This window comes from Nothobranchius furzeri, chromosome 12 (assembly GCF_043380555.1).
Source record: "Nothobranchius furzeri strain GRZ-AD chromosome 12, NfurGRZ-RIMD1, whole genome shotgun sequence".
Classification (NCBI taxonomy): Eukaryota; Metazoa; Chordata; class Actinopteri; order Cyprinodontiformes; family Nothobranchiidae; genus Nothobranchius; species Nothobranchius furzeri.
Genome location: NC_091752.1, coordinates 44751666 through 44772343, shown reverse-complemented (window position 1 = coordinate 44772343; position 20678 = coordinate 44751666). Strand labels below are relative to the sequence as shown.

At 41.8% G+C, this 20678-nt stretch overlaps 2 protein-coding genes across 4 annotated transcripts in view; both read left to right on the top strand.

Annotated features, from left to right (window-relative positions):
* The window catches only part of LOC107372404 (melanopsin-A), a 66088-nt gene extending 55591 nt beyond the window's left edge, over positions 1-10497 (top strand). Inside the window, exons 6-11 of the mRNA XM_015940634.3 lie at positions 5436-5612; positions 6053-6160; positions 6653-6848; positions 6921-7085; positions 8646-8702; positions 8926-10497. Coding sequence (XP_015796120.3) covers positions 5436-5612; positions 6053-6160; positions 6653-6848; positions 6921-7085; positions 8646-8702; positions 8926-9090 — 868 coding nt within the window. The 3' untranslated portion in view covers positions 9091-10497. The remainder of the gene's footprint in view (positions 1-5435; positions 5613-6052; positions 6161-6652; positions 6849-6920; positions 7086-8645; positions 8703-8925) is intronic.
* A 3423-nt stretch (positions 10498-13920) lies between these two features.
* Positions 13921-17713, top strand: LOC139061998 (uncharacterized). 3 transcript variants are annotated; one of them, XR_011515611.1, is made up of 2 exons: positions 13921-14055; positions 17489-17670. XR_011515611.1 is itself a non-coding variant. In XM_070542029.1 (2 exons), the coding sequence occupies exon 1, from the start codon at positions 15509-15511 to the stop codon at positions 16829-16831; it is 1323 nt and encodes a 440-aa protein (XP_070398130.1). In that variant the 5' UTR covers positions 15370-15508; the 3' UTR covers positions 16832-16990; positions 17489-17622. The 3 variants fall into 3 exon arrangements, 1 of the variants encoding a protein (XP_070398130.1); XR_011515612.1 differs by lacking the exon at positions 13921-14055 and adding an exon at positions 14545-14680 and having other exon boundaries at positions 17489-17713; XM_070542029.1 differs by lacking the exon at positions 13921-14055 and adding an exon at positions 15370-16990 and having other exon boundaries at positions 17489-17622.
* The last annotated feature ends 2965 nt before the right edge of the window (positions 17714-20678 follow it).

The following is a 20678-nucleotide window of genomic DNA, read 5'->3' as shown; positions in this document are numbered from 1 at the left end:
AGATTTAGACCTAGTGACGGCGACCAGACCTTCACATGGACTACCAGGTGTCTCTCCAGGGTTATTTAGCAAATCACCCAGGATTGGCATATCTTGGCCTAAGACAACCTGATATGGCAGATCCTCCAAAACCCCGATACTCTTGTCCTTTAACCATAATTGGAACCTTTGCCACAGGGTAATCAACGTCATCCCCATGCACACAACAGACTTTAACCGTACCACAAAATGTGGCATTCGGAGGCACACAAGCTTGCTTAAGTAATGTACGGTTACTACCCGAATCCAATAACGCAATCAAAGGTTTCCCCCCAATCTGAACCGGAATTGTATACTCATGACCACTAGTCGGCGCAACAAACTGCTTTTCTGGCAAATCAAAAGCCTCAGGTGAAAAACACAGAAATGTCTGAACCCCAGCCCGATTTGGGCAGTCTGCTCTAATATGACCCGTTTGACCACATGCATGACACACCACATTTCGAGGCCAAAATTCCTTCTTTCGGTTTTGGGTAGCACCTTGAAAACCTGAATTAACAGTTTTAACCTTAAATGCATTTTCCCCAACATTCCCCCACATTAAAGGAGTTACAGTCTGGTGAGTCAAGTACCCCTTTTGTGGGCGTCGAACTGCCAGGAAAGCTTCGACCATCTCCGCCGCTTGTTGGGATGTGGTGGGGTTCCTCTCCCTCACCCAAGTTTGAAGATCCGGGTTCAAGATCCGCAGGAACTGCTCCAGCACGATGGCATCACCTATCTGCTCCCTTGTCTTCACCTTTGGATCCATCCACTTCTCATACAGGTCTTTTAGGCGTGCGCGAAGCTCCTTGTGTGTCTCATCCTCCTTTACCCCCGTTGAACGGAATCTCGACCGGTAAGTCTCTGCATTAATTTCAAATTTGTCGAGAACAGCAGTTTTTATCTTATCATAATCCATAACATCCTCAGTGTCCATTGCAACATATGCAGCCCGTGCCTTACCACTGAGGAGTGGAGTTAAATGCAGCCCCCACTCTTCTCGTGGCCATCGGCACCCAGTCGCAATCCGTTCAAAAGTGGTTAAATAATGTTCAATGTCCTCATCCTCACCATACGGCTGCATCTTTGGGCCTTCCCAACCCTGTCCTCTCACCGAACCGGACGAGGGCAGAACCTGGTGCCCCGCAGTAGGAACTTCTCCTTGTTGATGAGGTTGCTGCACAGCCCGTATGGCTACAGGGCTCTGAGGTACGTCAGAGCCACCAGCTGCACCCTCCAGCTCCTGCTGCTGCTGCTGCACCCGGAGCTCCGTCTGCACCTCCTGCTGAAGTTGGGTGAACTGGTGCTGCAGTTCTCACCACCGCTCCTCCCAAGGGCGTCAGTTTGTTTTCAGAATTGCTGGGGACAATAACCATACACTTGAGTGGGGTTTAAAAATTGCTGGGGACAATAAAGTAGGCTAGCAAAGGGGTCGGCGGCTCTGGAGCCGCATGCGGCTCTTCCATCCATCTGTGCTTGTAAAATAATGAATGGATGTTTAAATAAAAAGTTTTATATTTTACTGCATTAATTTTACATCTGTATGCCAATTCTAAATGTAAAGACTGTCTGCGTAAACCTGAACAGGTCCAACCCGGTCTTACTGTGAGACCGGGTTGATGCGTCATGCTTGTGCGTAATCATATCGGCGCATTCTGAGCTGGAGGATGTCAGATTCTGGGCTTCTCCTCAGACAGGTTCCTGGATGCGTCGCCACATTGGAGACAGGAACAAGCACTATTCAGCCAAAGTTTCATAATCAGGTGTGGCAGTGTGTGTCCTGTCACAGTGTCCCGATAGATAATGCGCCCTGGCTACTTAGCGAAGGGGTTGTACCTTTGGCTGACTGGTTAGAGCGTATGACTCTCACCCGGGAGTCTGGGGATCGAATCCCGCCCGGGCCCTCGTTTCTCCACCTTGCCACATATTGACGGATAAATGCGACCCGGTCTCTCTGAGGGATGTGTCACTTGGAAAAATGTTCTTTTTATGAAATTATGAAACTTTGGCTGAACAGCGCTTGTTCCCGTCTCTAATATGGAGACGCATGATGCGTAGAGACATTTGATCACGCACAAAGTTTATGTGGAGCAGAAGCAGTCGGGCCACGGCAGGTGAAACGTTCCTAGCCTACATGAAGTGAAACTGTTTAATTGTAACATTAATGTGTTACTGGACACGCTGGTCTGGTTGGTTAGACCAGTGTTTGAAGTGGAAAACACACACACACACCAATTAAAATAATGCTGATAGCGTGGACTAGAAGACAGGTGATGTTTACGTATTTAAATTATGATCAGGCTGCTGTAAAATGTAATCTCCATCCACATCCAGACACAATTATCCTCTATTCTTTCTCTATTTGCTCTGCTCTTGTCTGGGCTGACAGCTGATGGTGCGCGCGGCGCGCCTAACTAGCGGCTGATGCACATTTTACGCATTTGGAGAGGTGGACTGGATGCTTTGCGTTTACTGGAAGATGGTCCACTTAACGCACGGGTGTAGACTACATATTAATGACAAATGAATGAAAATTAAATTGTGAGTTTTTACTTCATATTTTATAAATAAAAATGACGGGGGAACACATTTATGACGCCTTTTTAAACTAAATTTTCTAGCGCGACCTGCCTGCTTCACTTAAGTCACTGCTTATTAAGGTCCGTCCAGAATTACTGTGGGAAATGGGTAATAATGGCTCTTTGATGGGAATAGGTTGTCGACCCCTGGTATAAGATCTGAGCTGGTAAAACAAAAATCCTCATCAGCAGGAGTTTTTGAAAGTGGGGGGGACACAGCTGCCAATCACAAATTTTGCCGGGGACATGTCCCCGGCGTCCCCGGTTAAAATGACGCCTATGGCTCCTCCTGTCGTCGTCTGTCCTGCTCCATCAGGGTATCTCGGTCAGCTTGCTGCTGCATCAGGCCTTTAAATAAAGTCATCAGTTCAGACAAACTTCGCTCCTCTGTGTGTTGCTCACCAACAGCTCCGGCCAGGCCAAGATCCTCCTGGGCCTCCTCCTCAAGACCCTCACACAGCCCTTGCTGCTTCTTTGCTCGAGTTGCCTTCTGCATCACTTTCAGCTACCGGCCTGGATCCCACCTCTGCCACCAAATGTGAAAATGTAGAGCAGCCAGAAGGTCTTCAAGTTGAAAGAAGTAGAGGCAAACTGCAGCACAGGGACATTTTTCCAGAGAGCCAAACTGCTTCTCCTGCATTTATTTCACCTCTTTCCTTTGACAGATCACCACATAACAAAAACAAAAACTCCCCAAGCCTCCACCTGGCTTCCTTTAAATACCCCAGCAAATCACACCTGCAAACAATCCACCCCAATCAGTGCTCCAACATTAAATCCAGAGGGAAATAAACAACCACATAAAGGTACCTAAATGTTAACATAAACAAAAGACAAAACTGTTTTTACAATACAAAAAAACATTTTCACATAAAGACACACTAAGACACATTTCAGTTAAAATATCCCCCATCACAGTGCCACTAGACTACAGAAATAAATTACAGGGATGAATGGGAAATCATCCCTACCACTTCGTCACAGTCGCCTTATTGCAAGTGCCAACCAGGGCAGTGGCCAGGGGTGAATGATGTTTAGGGGCCAATCATTTCAGGTACAAAAAACCCCACTGTTTTATTACTTGTCAGGTTTTCTGTCGAGCCTCTTAGATGCTGATTTAAAGCTGCTGATTGATCGAAATTACAAGTGACCTAAATCAGCCATGTGACCTCTAAAGGCCCATTGGACCATGGACCAATCAAACAATTTAGATGATTTCAGGGTGTGTTCCTCTAGATGTAAGGAAACTGGGAAAATATTGGGAAAGAAGGGTTGCTCGGAAACAAAAAGCATTTTGTAAGAAGGAGCTTTGAGAAAAAGAATTCAGACAGAAAATACCGAGGCTGACAGAAGAAGAGGTTGGACATAGCTCACTCACGCACGCACCTGCAGACCAGGCTGCTGGCACGGAGCAGACCGCGCATCAGGGAATTGCTCTGTTCTGCTGTCGCTTTCTTCATTAATGTGCATTTCTCTTCACTGTCCAAGCAGCAAAAAGACACACGCTCGTCACAAGCTCACTCCTGATGCACTTTGCTTTAACCACTATTTGTGCAAACCATCGTTTTGTACTCGAGCAGCCAAATAAACTGTTAAAGTTATGTGTTCATCTACTCTGGAGTTTCTTGTTGATGCCAAAGATATGTGACCATTTAGCTTGTTTATTTAATTTATTGTTTATTATTATTTAATCATGAACAAGACATTTACTTGTTGCAAAAAAGTAAACAAAATATATAAGACAAAGCTGAAGTTGGTGCCCATTTTAGTTTTTAAGTCTGAAAGGGTGATTCCAACCACATTTTCCAGTCCCTGAGTGACTTTATTCTGCTCCATTTATAAAACTACAAACCTGGACTAGATCATTTTCATTTAAAAACACAATTATTAAAGCATAACTGGTGATTTGTGAAACCTGTTAAGAAAACTGATTTCAGCACTTTTTTGGCATTTGGTTCACTTTAGACCTGGTCCAGCTAGAACTAGAACTAGAACACCTTGATTCTTCAAGCCTGGATTAGATTATTCTACATTAATTTAATTTATTTATTTGTAAAGTACTTTAATGCTACCAATCAAGGTAGTCTAAAGTGCCGAAAACAGCAACTCAACAATTACATAAAAGCTTAGATAAATATGGTAAAAGCAAGAAACAAAGATAAAACTGCTACATACACAGAATATAAACTCAATTAAATTTGTATAAGAAAAGTATTTATAAGAAAAAAAAACACTAAAACATTAACAGCAAAACCCCTACAAGACAGGCGGTCACTTGTGAAACCTTTAGTTGATTAGTGAAAGTTCAAAGAAGGCTACGTTATTGAATTATCATATTCTCTACATATTTTTTCAGGACTGTAGGTTGATATTTATAAACAGTACATTTATTTAAAGAGCTCTGATTGGTCACCCATAAAATATTTATTATTAGAGTCGATTAAAGCTCCTCATGGAGATGAACATTTTGTTGGAATTGCTATTTTTGAATCAGAAACCTAAAAGACTTCATTTTTATACAAAACAAGCAATAACATAATTATTTAAAGAATATCAGGATAATGTAAAAGTGTGCTATTGTTGTAAAAATGTACACACACACACACACACACACACACACACACACACACACACACACACACACACACACACACATACTGACCCTCTCTGCCCTATCAGCTGGTTAAGGTGGCCCTGGGTGTGAATTAACTTGTAGTTTGGGTGAATTTAGGTTATGGTTAGGCTAGGGTTAGGCAAAGTGGAGTAACTAAAATAAATAGATATCAATAGAGGTCTACACAAGCATATAAATATAAGTGTGTGTGTGTGTGTTTTCAGGGCAGTTGGGAAGATTAACGGCAGCACTCACAGCCACAGCAGCACACGAGACATGGTGAAGAGATTCCACCGGCTGCAGAATGAGTGGAAGATGGCAAAGATTGCGCTGATCGTCATCCTCCTCTACGTCATTTCCTGGTCGCCATATTCCACCGTTGCTCTCACTGCTTTTGCCGGGTAAATATGGCAAGACCAAACACCAGATTTTTAGAAATTTTATTATAGCAGGATGCTTGAAAGTTGTTTTTTACTCTTGCAAAAGCTCTAGCTAGAAACTCTGATGGGGCTGGAGAAATGTGGAGACTGTCCTAGCCAATCAGAGAGCAGGGATTTTCCCGCCTTGTGGGGAGCTTGTTGTTGAGACTGGCTTTGACAAACTGCTGGAAGCATAAATATACCAATTAGTTAATTAGTAACAATTCTTAGATAGAATGCTCAGAATGATGATGTCATAGAAGCAGAGGGGAGGAGCCAAATTTAAAAATGTTAAATAAATAACATCACTGCCAGATGCCTGATTTAGCTGCCCTGGGTTTATTTACTCTGTGGTTAATCATGAATAAAGTATGTGAGTGAACAGAACCAAACTGACCCTGTTCAGGTTCTTTCTGATGCAGCTACGCGGACATGCTGACTCCCTACATGAACTCCATTCCTGCCGTCATCGCTAAAGCTTCGGCCATCCACAACCCAATCATCTACGCCATCACACACCCCAAGTACAGGTACGGGCCTGAGGATGCAAGTGCAACGACAAGGCTCTGTTCCTAGGGGATGAGTTAGGACACTTGGTCAAAAATATTTCTTTGTTTTTGTTGACTTATTTACTTTACGTAGTTTCAGTTCGATGAAGCTTTATTTTAAGTGTTTCAAAAATATTTATTTATTAATTTATTTGTTTACTTCAAATAGCAAAATGTCAAAAACTATAAAAAAAATGTTTTTTTAATGTTTAAAATTTGTTTTCATGCTAAAACTGATGAAAAGGCTAATCTTCAGCTTATTCAGGTTTTTGTTTTCTTTGGGTTTATTGAGGTTTTGGTTAATTTATTCAAATGAAAAAAGTAAAAATTAACTGTTAATGTTAATGGACACACAGATTAAAAAGTAAACTTTTAGGTCTGGTTTAGCACCCCCTGCTGGCCTGGAAGACTGTGCTCAGAACCCACGGAGGGGATAAATTAGTGATCATCCGGTGTTTCATTTATTTTTTCCAGGATAGCATTAGCTAGGTACATCCCATGCCTTGGCACTCTGCTCTGCATCCACCCTCGTGACCTTCGCTCCACCAGCAGCAGCTTCATGTCCATGCGTCGCCCCACCCTGACCAGCCAGAGCTCCGACATCAGCAGCCAATACAGACGTCCCAGCACCAGAAAGTCCCGCCTCTCCTCCGCCTCTGACAGCGAATCAGTGGGCACCAAACCTCAGTAGGTAACCAAGAACAGATTTTTTATCCTTTGTCTGATAAGTTTTCCTCTTCAGGGTCTGACGGACACTGAGGCCGACCTATCCAGCTTAGGATCCCGACCTGCCAGCCGTCAGGTTTCCTGCGACATCAGCAGAGACACTGCTGAGCTGCCTGACTTCAAATACTCCTCCAGCTTCAAGTCCAAGCTTAAGAACCATGACTCAGGCATATTTGAAAAGGTGAGAAGCTGGCAGAGGTAAAACCACCAAGTTCTCATCGGCATCCCTTCAAATGCCTCGAGGGTCTTCTGAATAATGAGCATCCTTAATGCAGACTATCTACAGACGTGGACCAAAATGTTGGTGCCCTTTGGTCAATGAAAGAAAAACCCACAATTATTACACAAATAACTTGAATGTGACAAAAGTAATAATAAATAAAAATTCTATTTCTTGGTTCGATTTTTAAGAAGCATGGGTGTCATTTTCACTGCTATGCAGATGATACCCAGGTATACGTGCCTTTTAAGAGTGACCACAATCATGCTTTGCAGTCTCTTTTAGATTGTCTTGTTGAGGTTAAGCAATGGATGTTCTCTAACTTCCTTCTTTTCATGATAAAAAAGAGAAGTTGTAGTTTCTGGTCCCAGTACTTTGACTAGGGTGGGTGCAGGGGACCTTGGTCAGCGTGCCCCATTCTTGAAACTGTGTGACTTCCCTGGGTGTTGTACTGGGTGGGGATCTTGTCTTGGGCAGGCAGATCCGTGTGGTGACTAAATTTAGTTTTTTTCAATTAAGGATCACCAAAGTAAAAACCTTGCTGTCTAAAATGATTTTGAAACAGTAATTCATGCTTTTGTTGCATCAAGGCTTGATTACTGTAATTCTTTGTACCTTGGTGATTCACAATCCCACCTCTCGCGTCTTCAGTTGGTGCAGAATGCTGCAGCACGGCTGCTCACTGGGACGAAAAAAATAGAGCATGTTACTCCTCTCCTGGCCTCACTGCACTGGCTGCCTGTTCGATTTAGAATCCAGTACGAGGTGCTTTTATGAGCTTTTAAATTTTTGCATGGCCTCGCTCAAGATTACCTCTCTGTGCTACTGGATTTTACTCCCCTGCACGGTCTCTGAGGTTGGCTGATAGGATGCTCCTGGAAGTCCCAAAAACAAAACGTAAGCTCAGAGGTGACAGCTCTCTCTCTGTAGCAGCCCCTAGGCTCTGGAATGAGCTGCCTTTAGGCATTAGGTTGGTCTCTTCACTGTCTTAAATCTCTTTTGAAAACCTATTTTTATGACTTGGCTTTTAACTCAGCACAAGTTTTTTAGTGTTAGATTATTTCTATTAATCAATGAAAGCCAGACATTGCTTTTCAACCATGCTCATACACACACACACACACACACACACACACACACACACACACACACACACACACACACACACACACACACACACACACACACACACACACACACACACAGGCCAATATCCTGGGTAGAGTCAGTAAATACAGTACTATTGCATTTTGAATATGACATTAAAGGGTTTGTTGCTTTGCTATTTGTCATCTTAAAATAAATACATTTTACTTTAATTTTATTATTTTATACTTTGGATTTAATTCCTTTTGTTATGTTTTTTTAATCTATTGTTGATTTTATACCCTTTTTGTTGCTTTTCCTTGAGCCAGGATCAGAGCTCCACTTTGGTGCAGCTTTGTGGTTTTTCATTTTCTTAGTAAAAAAAAACTTTTTTAGAAGCAGAAAATTTAAGAATTTGTTTTTTCCTTTCTCCAGATGTCCTACGACACTGTTTCTATGGGTGGAGTCAGTGAGCGCAGCAGCATCCCAAATGTGAGAGCAAAAGAAGCTGATATCTGTCTTTTAAAACTTCAAACATCTATTCAGTAAAAATAGAATTATCAACCCAGATGAAGAACATATATTTTAATATCATTAAACTTAAAACTATCAAAAACATATTTTGATGAAATAAACATTTAATGAGTGAATAAGCTAGTGCTCTTAATCCACTTAAATATAATAAAATAACAGGTGTTTTGTTTTTTTTGGACAGAACAGAGATTTTTCTGAGGGACACATGATGCGAGGCGCCATTGGTCGAATCCCGAGCATTGTCGTCACTTCAGAGTCCAGCCCCTTCCTTCCCGTGGGACGAAACGGTTCACGTACAAATCGACCCAAAGCTGTCAACAACAACACGGGGGCGGGGCATGGCTAGAACCCCGCCCCCTCCTCTTCACAGCTGAAGCCATGTAACCACTGACTTACTCTGACAGAAATAATGAGTCCTCTGAGGCAACAGAGGAATTCAGCTGACATTTATTGAGGTTTTATATATTTTCTATTTAATGGAAATTTTATTTAGTGCTTAAACAGATTTCCAAAAAGTTTTTTTTAGGTTTTGATCCATCAAACCGCAAATTTAAAATGGTAAATGGTAAATGGCCTGTATTTGATATAGCGCCTTCTAGAGTCCTGGAACCCCCCAAGGCGCTTTACAACACAATCAGTCATTCACACATTCATGAGGCTGTCGCTGGAGAACACAGACTTTCTACTGGGTTAGTGTTTGGGATCATGTCCTACAGGAAAATCCACCCATGTTTCCTCTTCAGTGCTCTCACTGATGGAAGGGTTTTTTACCCCAAATCTGATCATACAGGGCTTCATTCATCCTCTCCTTAATACGGATCAGTTGTCCTGTCCCCTTTATAGAAAAGCAGCCCAAAGCATGATGTTTCCACACCCATGCTTCACAGTGTGTATGGTGTTCTTGGGACACAACGCAGCATTTTTACCCCTTCAAGCATAGCGAGGGGCATTTATTCTAGGTAAGACGTTACAATAAGTGTCCTTTTATTAATGTTAGTGCATTATTAAAGAGCAAATTACAGATTTTTTTTATATAAAATGCTGTCCAAACAATACTATTTGAAACACTTATTGTGGGTATTTTGTTTTACAATACATAGCGACACATTTTTTCGAGTAAAAAGTGGCTTTTTTCAGCAAAGCTTCTAAAATACTTCTCTTTTTTTATCTTAACCTCTGACTTAATGATGGGGAGCTATAAGTTAGCCTTGCCTCAAGCTCAGTGTGGCCAATAAGTCGTTATAAGGTTTATAGGTCGAGTCAGTGTGTTCACTAGTTTTGGATTGTGTTCATTTTTCTTAAAAATGGTAAACTATTGTGTTTGTGGATGCACAGCACTATCTGCATTTGGCCAATGGTTTCTTCCTCTAGTTTGTCTCTGATGGGGCGTGCAGCAAATTCATAACTTTATGGTTTTGGTCCATCAGAAGTAGAATTATAAACATTTAATGTTTCCTCTGTGTCAGAGCCGGCATTAGCATCCATATTTTTCTCTGGATCAAGCTAACAGGACTCCCTCTGCCTGTGTCACGTCTGGTTTGGCAGGAAAAAAAAAACATTTTTCTCACAAAAACGACTCTCATTGCCTAAATAATCTATGTCTACGTTTTTTAGAACAAGTTCTTATTATGTTTCTCTAAAAACTAGTTCAAGGGAGGCTCTAATCTGCTTAGTAACACATAACAACATTTGTTTAAGCTGTTTATTAAATGTTAATCAAATAACGGTAATAAAGGGACCCTTATTGTAAAGTGCTACCGAGTTTATTTTGGTTTCATTTGATCACGACATTTTCCTAATCCTCCTCTGGATCATCCAGATGGTTTCTGGCAAACATTAGATGAGCCTGGACATGTGCTGGCTTACACAGGGGGATCTTTCAAGAACTGTTGGATTTTAATCCATGGTGACGTGAGTTACTAATGGTTACCTTTGTTACTGTGGTCCCAGCACTCTTCTTCAGGTCATTTAAAAGTTCCCCTTGAGCTGTTAACTGTTCTCAAGATCATTTGTACCCCACAATGTCAGATACGGCTGTAACAACAAATTGAAAAAAATGATAAAATACGATGAAGAAATGCGTTGGCAATGCTTTTTGTCATCAATTTGTTTTGTTGTGCAACTTTTTTGGTGTTGTGCAATCTTCATGTAACAGTCAATACGCACAGCTCATCTGATACATCAGCAGAGCAGACTGAGGCAGATTAGAATGAGAGACACATATATGTCACATGTATAATTATTGTGTAAGGACAATGCTTTTTACTGGCACACAATGTGCTAATCTAGGTGCTGTGGAGGAAAACAAAGAAACCAGCAAAGACAGAGGGGCAGAAACAGTCCAAAGTTTGGTATCAACAGTGTAACTACAAGCAGATTAGCTAGTGCTAGCGGGTAGCAGGTTCACGATCAAGTGGGTTCAGAAAAAACACGATGGTTGTGAAACTAAGAATATCTAAACTCTACAAGCGGAAGAAAAGTCACCCTCATCATCCTGTTAATTAGCTGTGTGCAGCGCTACGGAGCAGAACTGGTGTTATGTTGATATGTGTTCCCCCCTCGAGATCTGTTTCTTTTGCTCACATATCGACGTAACACCAGTGTCGGTACAGGATCGGCTCGGGGTCCTTCGACTGCCGATGACGTCAAAGTAGTAGATTGGCTGAACATGAAGCTTACGGAAGTGACGTTATCACGTTATGATTTTGATTGGTCAGAACAAATTTGCGGTCGTAGTCTTAGCTGTTGTAGTCCAAAAATCAACACTTTTTGGAGAAAATATGTTTGAATTTCTAAAGAAAATATAAAATATGAGCAAATAATAAACGGTGACCTTCAAAAGCTCTTGCTGTTGATGAAATGGGGCAAAGTAAAATATAAGAACTTTATTGAAAGACACCAAGCAACATTTTGAATCAAATAATGTATTTAGATAACAACTAAGGAAATATATAGACGAGCTCCACATTAATCCAAACAGATGTGGCTTCACATATAGGAACTGTTCTATTTGTTGTCAGTCCGATGTTGGTTTTATGCAGTTTCACATTCTTTACAAAACAAAGATAATATGGTGTTTTATTAACAAATTACAATTATAAAGAAAACATTTAGGTGTTAACAAACAAGAATTTATTAACAAAACTGCTGATGTCTTTCCAAAACGTACGTGTGAAAGCCGAGTAGTTTCGCAGTAATGTGACGTCATCGGCAGTCGAAGGACCCCGAGCCGATCCTGCACCCGAGCAGATCCTGTACCGACACCGGCGCTGCTGCAGTCATATTACTGCTTCCAGTCTGCTCTGCCCAACACCACTGAAGAAATATGCCAAGCCACTGTAGCATTTAATTCACAAGATTATTGTTAACCCGTACATAGATATGTCACCATTACATTTTAAGCAGTGGAGATTAAATGTTATTAACATTTCCAGTAGCTTACTACTGAACATGTTAATGAAATGCATACATTTTCACCATATTTAGGTGATAGCATGTTGTTTTTATAAGCTATTGAACTCTTTTCCAGTCATATTCTGTTGTTAAAGGAAAGGAACAAGAAAAAAAATGTTTTCCTCGTAGTGTTTACATTTGAAAACTGAAATAAAAAAAATTTCCCCAATCAAGTTTTTTGCACTCGAGTCCAAATCGTTTCCCTTTGAGAATCTGCTGATACAGGGTATCGATCTGATACTTCAATAAAGAAAGCAAAGAAACAAATCCAGAATGTTTCTTATTTTTTATGTAATTCACTTTATTTTAACATTTAACAACTCTACTAACAAACTGAGCACAACCATGTTTTGTTGTTAAAGTAAAGGAAGGAGAGGAAAAAACGTTTCCCTAACATTTTTTAAATTTTCAGGTTTAATCTGTTTAATAGATTAACCGAGTCGAGACCCCATCTGATTCGTCGATGACACAAATAATCGTTCGTTGCAGCCCTAATGTCAGATCTTGCATGGAGCCTCAGCTCGAGGGAGATTGACAGTGATGTTGTACTTATTACATTTTCTAATTATTGCTCCAACAATTCTCACCAAGCTGCTTTCCTTCTATATTAGCTCATTCCAGTTTTGTGCAGGTATACAGCCTTGCCCCTGATGATCTGTGGTCTTGGCCATGGTGGAGGCAGGAGTCTGACCGTTTAACGGTGTGAACAGGTGTCTTTGATACAGATCGTGAGTTCAAACAAGTGCCACTAAAACAGGTAACAAGTTGGTGATAGAAGACCCTCTAAATATTTAAATGTTGCACCATTAAACTAGCCTGGCAAGTCATCCTATACATGTGAATATATACTCTGACCACAACATATCTCAGTCATGGGGCGGGATCTGTCCATGTCTTACAAACTGTTTCCACTTGCTATTGGACAACGGACAAAGGGACATACTCACTGCTACAGATGTCAGTCAATGAGGCAGTCCTCCATACACTGTTGGAGAAGACGCAAATGCATCCTTTTTCTAAATAAATGACTTAAGCACCTCTATCTGCTCTTGACTCAAAGAAAAGCCAGAGTCTAAATAGTCCAGAGTTGATGACAAAGTCATTTCAAACGAGCTGTCATCTGGTTGATTTTGTAAGGTTATGAAGTTCATGGTTTTCAACTCCATACAGCTGGCCCCTGGGCACAATAACACCGTGTAGAAAAACCAAGGTCGGGTGTTCCTCAGACTGTTTACATTCCATCAGAAGAGTCCAAAGGAGAAGAAGAAGCTTTACTTAATCAAAGTACTTTATTTGTGATTAAAATTATTAAGCAAAACAGATGTTGATCAACAATAATCAAGTGAATGATCTGTGAAATAAATATGTCATGAATTATGTTTAATGAAACCAGGACTACGGTGCAGACATACTGATCCTCATCTCCATAGAAACGCATGACACATTGTTCCAACCAATCAGAGCTTTCGGCTGCCGCAGGAGAATCTGGTGTTGACTTCAAGTGTCCAATCTACTTTACTGAAACTTATCAACAACCCAGAGATATAAAACAAGGCAACGCCATTTTAAGTCAGTTCCATCTTGACTTCAGTTCTGTTCACCATCATCCTAAAGACAAGCGCAGCCTGGCCGGATGCGTTTTCTTTAAACTAAGAACTGTGAAACTGGAGATTTTCGTCGTTTAACAACCAGACGACGTCCTTTCAAAATAAGAGCACCTGCTGACGCCGCTGAACGGTACCGGGGTCAACCCTCCAGACGGGCTTTGAAACGTTGTGATCGCTGCACCGACAGCTCCACCGTACATCCGAGGTTTCCAGACCTGGCAATTCCTGATCTACTTGGGAGACCCCACTGGGTACGTACACGGCAAAATAGCGGCTCATGTCATCACTTTATAAGCCTCGTGATACCTAGTCATAACAAAGACGACCAGATTCGATTACGTCATCCTAGAGAATCTGAACCAGACACACGCACTCACACACACGCACCAACACAACATCCGAATCCATTCTCATCCATCACAGAGTAGTCCTGGTAGATTGTTTAGAATTTATAATTCAGAAATTAAAGATTCTCAAACGATCCCATCTCTCTCTCTTTTATTGTCTCAAAGTCAATACAGAGTGTTTAATTAAACTCCCTGATGATAAAAACAGCCTATTCTTCTGTTTATAAAAAGTGAACTACTAACACTGTATTAAAATACAACTTTGGTTAGTTACATCACTTTGATTCCGTTACATATGGTGAGCCAAGCTTGATATCTGCACAGTTTATTACACTTTGTGCCGAATTTGAGACATTTTGGGATTATCTGTGTCTGTGTGTTAGAGAAAAAGGAAAAGGCGAGCGCTTCCTCAGTCAGCTCTTAGAAAGGGGGGTGCACATTCACCACCCTCCAACGGGAGGCGCTGTTTCATCAAAACACCTTAAGTGCTGACGTGTGCTGGTGGCCATTTTGAGGCCTACATCTAAGGGTAAACATTTCTCCTGTTTTATTGCATTGGAACCGTCTGTTTATTGTTTGTCGTGGTGTTTGTGACACTGTGTGCGTCCATTTGTGTAATCGGAGACAGAAGACTCCGTCGGAAATTTATTTCCGTTCGATGAGCGCAGAATCCGCGCTGTTCTTAGTCGGAATTCTCGTTAGCACCTGCCGTAGCTTGATTTGCTCGGTAAACGCTGTCAGCCGAGAACAACCGCAGAGCGTTACTGCATCCGGATTGCGTACGCTATTGAGACCCTTTCAGTCACGGCGCGAGATGCCCGTTGGTTGATCGAGGCAATGTTGAGACCCTGGTTGCAACAGGGCGTTCGCTAGCATTAGCCGACGAGCTAACTAGCCACTCTTCTCGGTGAGAAGGCTCGGGAACGCGTCCCGCGCAGCTTTCTAGCCGTTCCGACGCAGCGGAACTGTGTCCTTTAATCCGCTAAACCTTCCGGTACGGAGTACTTTAAGGTAACGTTAGCGGCGGTTCTGAAACATGCTGCAGTGTTCAGAATCGTGTGATTGCTACGGGGATCCAAGCCGGGTGTCGGACGACGCATGCGCGGCGGTCCGCCATCTTAGGTGCCCGACACGTAGCTCGACCCGCCATCTTGGGCAGGTCAAATAACAATGATATTTTTGGCATTATTGAACAATTTTGCCCAAAATAATCATTCACCAGCCAAACTTCCCTGTGACTACTTCTTTTAAAAAATCTACAGGTAAGGTTGTTTCTAAATAAACATCTAATTAGAAGGCAAATTTAAAGAGTAAATTAGTAAATAAAACAAGAAAAGGCTATTTGATATTTTGGAAAATGGACTCAGAGGTAACGATGCAATTATCATCTCAACTTCAGGCGATGCAAAACACTTTCCTTCCAATGATGACTAACATGATGAACATGATCTGCAATCTTCAGAAAGACGTCGAGGGCGTCAAACAATTCATGCGTGATTCTCAGGCGACACGGGCGGCAGCTCCGGGTTTGCCTGAGAAGCCACAAAATGAGACTGGGATGCTGCGGGTTGATGTTTTCACAGGTTCTGATTCACAGGAAAACAACAACACCTCAAAGGAAGGAGACAACACCTCTCCGGTCGTTCCATCCGTGGCGATGTTAGGCGATGAACCCGCAGATGACGACCGCAGTACCACTACTACCACCGCCGTAACTGAGAAGATTTTGCTTGCACCTCTGGTCGTGAGAAAGGGGTCTAATAGGCCCGCAGTGGAGGTCACTGTTAATCAGAGACATCGCTGTGTCGCATTATTAGACACAGGAGCGGACATCTCGCTCATCAGCGGAGCTCTTTACAGCAGCATGTGCGAACAAAGGGGGGAGGACATCTCAACCCCCACACTCATTTCGGGCCCGAAGGATTTTGACGAGTTCTATGGCGCTCCCTCGCCCGCGGCTGCGACGGCTGAGGTCAACATCTCGATAGGAGGCATGTCCTTTAAACACTTCGTGTACATCACCGAGGATATGCCGATGCCCATGCTCTTAGGGTTGGACTGTCTCCAACGCCTTGACGCTAGAATCAGCGGTGCGTCCGGACAACTGTTTGCACGTGTGCGGCAGCCAAAGCCGTACAAACCGTGGCCTGACACAGGCGGACGCCCTTCGGTGGCATGTCTTTCGCGGGGGGACGCGAGTTCGACCTCACCACCGCTCTCGAAGCCACCGGGTAGACCCCCGGAACTTCTGTTACAGATTGAGAAGGTCATAGACCACTTCTACGACCAGAACCTGCGAACTCACCTGCTTGCAGCATTCTCGTTCGCACAGGCATCTCTGGGAAAGTCAGCTGAAGGCAGAAAAACTTATTATGATAAGAAAGCCTCACATCCCGAACTCGATGTAGGTGACCAGGCCTGGTACTACATTTTCGCTCCCGAAACAGGTAACAACACTGCGACCTCGGGGAAGCTGGCTAAGAAACTTTTGCCCAGATGGTCGGGTCCATACCTGATTACAGATAAGATCTCTCCGGTCATGTATCAGATCAAGATCGCCAACAAAAACAAGGCGCCCGTCTACAAATGGGTACACAGGGACCATATCAAACTGCACAAGGGTCCCACAGATTTGGCCGATACCAACAACAACAATCCACCGACTTCAAAAGGGGGGTGATAAATACGTCCCGTTGGTTCCACAGATTTCTATCTCTGATTACACAAATTTGTTTGTTGTGAGTGTACATGGTTGTCTTTCCTGTTATACGTCACTTGCAGACTTAAGGTGTGTTGAGACGGACGTGCTGTGGGCTCCTGGAGTCAGGTAAAAAGCCAGGTAACAGTGAGTGGGTTAGGTCACATAGTACTGTTGTCCAAAATTTTGTTTTTTTTAATCTTTACTAATCACCATTCCTTAGGGGTACATTAACATGAACATGATTACTAACCACTGATTTACATTTTAGTACTGATTTACATTTCTGTTTTTTTATAGTACCTTTGACCAGTTGATTTTTACAGTGAAAATTATGTTTGTGATTATCAATTCTTTGATTTATCCTACGGGGCTATAACCAATTTTGCCCCTGTCCTGACACAAGTATTTACAGTGAGGATTCACTGATACCGGTTAGGGTTTCTTTCACTTTTCTGCTTCTCGCATCATTCCTTTTTGCATCTTACACAGTCAGGGTTGCATCCATTTCTTCACTTAATGGGTAATTACACTTAAAACTAACACATAGTACAAAAGGCACTCATAGAGTTAGGTTTTTATTATTATTTTTATTTCTTTGATGACATGAAATGCACTTTTGTCGTGTCTACATTGAAGGGCCTACACTGTGCTCTCTCTCCTCTGCTGAGCTTGTGAGGATCCTGCTTCCTGGGGGTGGATCCGTGACTCGTCATCTGCATCGACTACTCCTGAGGGTGCTCCGGCTCGTTGGCCTTGGACGACTGTGGTTCCGGCATGGCTGCTGGGACACCTCATTCGTTGGGATTACTGTCAACTGCTCTTCCCTTTTTGTGGATTACGATAAGTACTCTTTCAAAGTTCAATTTTTATTTGGAATATTGCCCTGCCTGCGGATAAAACAATCGATTTTTAATTGGAATACTACCCTGTTCGTGGATACGTTCAAGATTTGCTCCTGCTTTGCTTTATTGCCCGTGAGGATATGAAGTTGCTGTCGCTTCGTTTATGGCTTCCATGGGGAATAATTAATAACCTGCTGACTTGTGTTCTTCCTGAGGAGTATGCGAGACTGTTCTCCGGCGTGGGGTTCGTACCTCACCACAGATGGCTGTTCCCTTGGGATCGCATCCGGTTCTGTTGTCAAGATTCTTCATAACTTGGGTTTGTTCAACGACCAAGTGGTCTCTTGAAGGACCACATTGACCTTGAAAAGGGGGGATATGTAAGGTTATGAAGTTCATGGTTTTCAACTCCATACAGCTGGCCCCTGGGCACAATAACACCGTGTAGAAAAACCAAGGTCGGGTTGTTCCTCAGACTGTTTACATTCCATCAGAAGAGTCCGATGGAGAAGAAGAAGCTTTACTTAATCAAAGTACTTTATTTGTGATTAAAATTATTAAGCAAAACAGATGTTGATCAACAATAATCAAGTGAATGATCTGTGAAATAAATATGTCATGAATTATGTTTAATGAAACCAGGACTACGGTGCAGACATACTGATCCTCATCTCCATAGAAACGCATGGCACATTGTTCCAACCAATCAGAGCTTTCGGCTGCCGCAGGAGAATCTGGTGTTGACTTCAAGTGTCCAATCTACTTTACTGAAACTTATCAACAACCCAGAGATATAAAACAAGGCAACGCCATTTTAAGTCAGTTCCATCTTGACTTCAGTTCTGTTCACCATCATCCTAAAGACAAGCGCAGCCTGGCCGGATGCGTTTTCTTTAAACTAAGAACTGTGAAACTGGAGATTTTCGTCGTTTAACAACCAGACGACGTCCTTTCAAAATAAGAGCACCTGCTGACGCCGCTGAACGGTACCGGGGTCAACCCTCCAGACGGGCTTTGAAACGTTGTGATCGCTGCACCGACAGCTCCACCGTACATCCGAGGTTTCCAGACCTGGCAATTCCTGATCTACTTGGGAGACCCCACTGGGTACGTACACGGCAAAATAGCGGCTCATGTCATCACTTTATAAGCCTCGTGATACCTAGTCATAACAAAGACGACCAGATTCGATTACGTCATCCTAGAGAATCTGAACCAGACACACGCACTCACACACACGCACCAACACAACATCCGAATCCATTCTCATCCATCACAGAGTAGTCCTGGTAGATTGTTTAGAATTTATAATTCAGAAATTAAAGATTCTCAAACGATCCCATCTCTCTCTCTTTTATTGTCTCAAAGTCAATACAGAGTGTTTAATTAAACTCCCTGATGATAAAAACAGCCTATTCTTCTGTTTATAAAAAGTGAACTACTAACACTGTATTAAAATACAACTTTGGTTAGTTACATCACTTTGATTCCGTTACAATTTGCTCAGACTGGGTAACATCCCGCCCACCAAACCGATACAGCGCCACCAGACTGGTCAGGGATGTGGAGGACCCTATGTAGCGTGGCTAGACCGACATGCAGAGCATCTGCTCCAGTCCATCTAGAGTTCTAGGCTAGCAATAGACAGATCCTTTAAAGATCACACAAGGTGATTTCCTGAATTTTGTATAACCTACTGTCTCACATATAATGTACCTATGATGAAAATCACAGACCTCTCTCTAATGTTTTAAGTGGAACAGCTCGCACATTCAGGAGTGGCCAGATACTGTTTTGAACCGCTGTTTTATTTTATTATTGTAACTTAAAAATCATTTAAAGGTAAAGAATGAGTCAAAACTGAAAATCCAAAGTTCTAAGAGGTCAAAGTTTTCCTCTGGAAAACTTAAAGAAAGGCTTAAACTTTGAAAATGGATAATTTAGTTATTATTTTAAATTGAGCATCCTGCAGTAAGTGAATTAATCTTAAAGGCCTAATATCAGTTAAAGAGAAGGAATGTGCTTTATTTGATCTCACATCAAATCCGTAATCAGTTTTATTCCTGTAAATGTTTTCAGGCGAGTTCACGTTAGAAACTAAAATCATCCCTGCAGCGTATTTGTGACCCGTCTGTAATCTCGCTTGTTTTCTCCTTCATATTTTGTGTTTTGTTGTTGATTTGGGGTTGTTTGTGCATCAGATCTCAGATTTCTGGGAGAAGTTAAAATATTTTTCTGAATTTTCCTGAAAACAAAGTTTCTGTTCTTAAATCCTTAAACGACTCAGACTTTTCTCCTCATTAATGTTATGTTTCTGATATAAGCAGCAAATAAATCAAGAACTGGTTTCTAATAACTGATTTCTGTCTTCCAATTAAAAAATTCCTACTTTCCCATGAGTCTGACCTCTCTGAACCTTCTGTGAGTTTGACGGGTTGTGTGATTGTTATAGTGTTTGGATGTTTTATACTTTAGAGGCTTGGCTTACACCAACGTTCACCTGCACTTTGGAAACCCTCACAGGTTTCACACATTCTGTAAAGATGCTGAATATCCATCTGTTCCTGGCTGTTTCTTGTATTTATTTTTCTAAATATATAAATATTCACATTTCATTAATTGTATCTTTGTATGCTGGAACTAAACTTTTTAAAGATTTATGATCTGACTCCGGTCAAGATGTTATGTTGTTTTTACAAATGAGAAAAATGATCAAATAAAGAACAAAAGAAGGTTAATTGTTTCACAGTTATTACAAGTGATGCACCGATATGACATTTTTGGGCCGATACCAATATCTGATCTTAAGATCACTGTTATGGCCGATAACCGATATTTGTCGATACTGATGTACTGACATTAATGCTTTTAAAATCGGCAGATTTTGCATAGAATAATTATTATATATATATATATATATATATATATATATATATATATATATATATATATATATATGTATATGTATAATTTCAGATACAAAC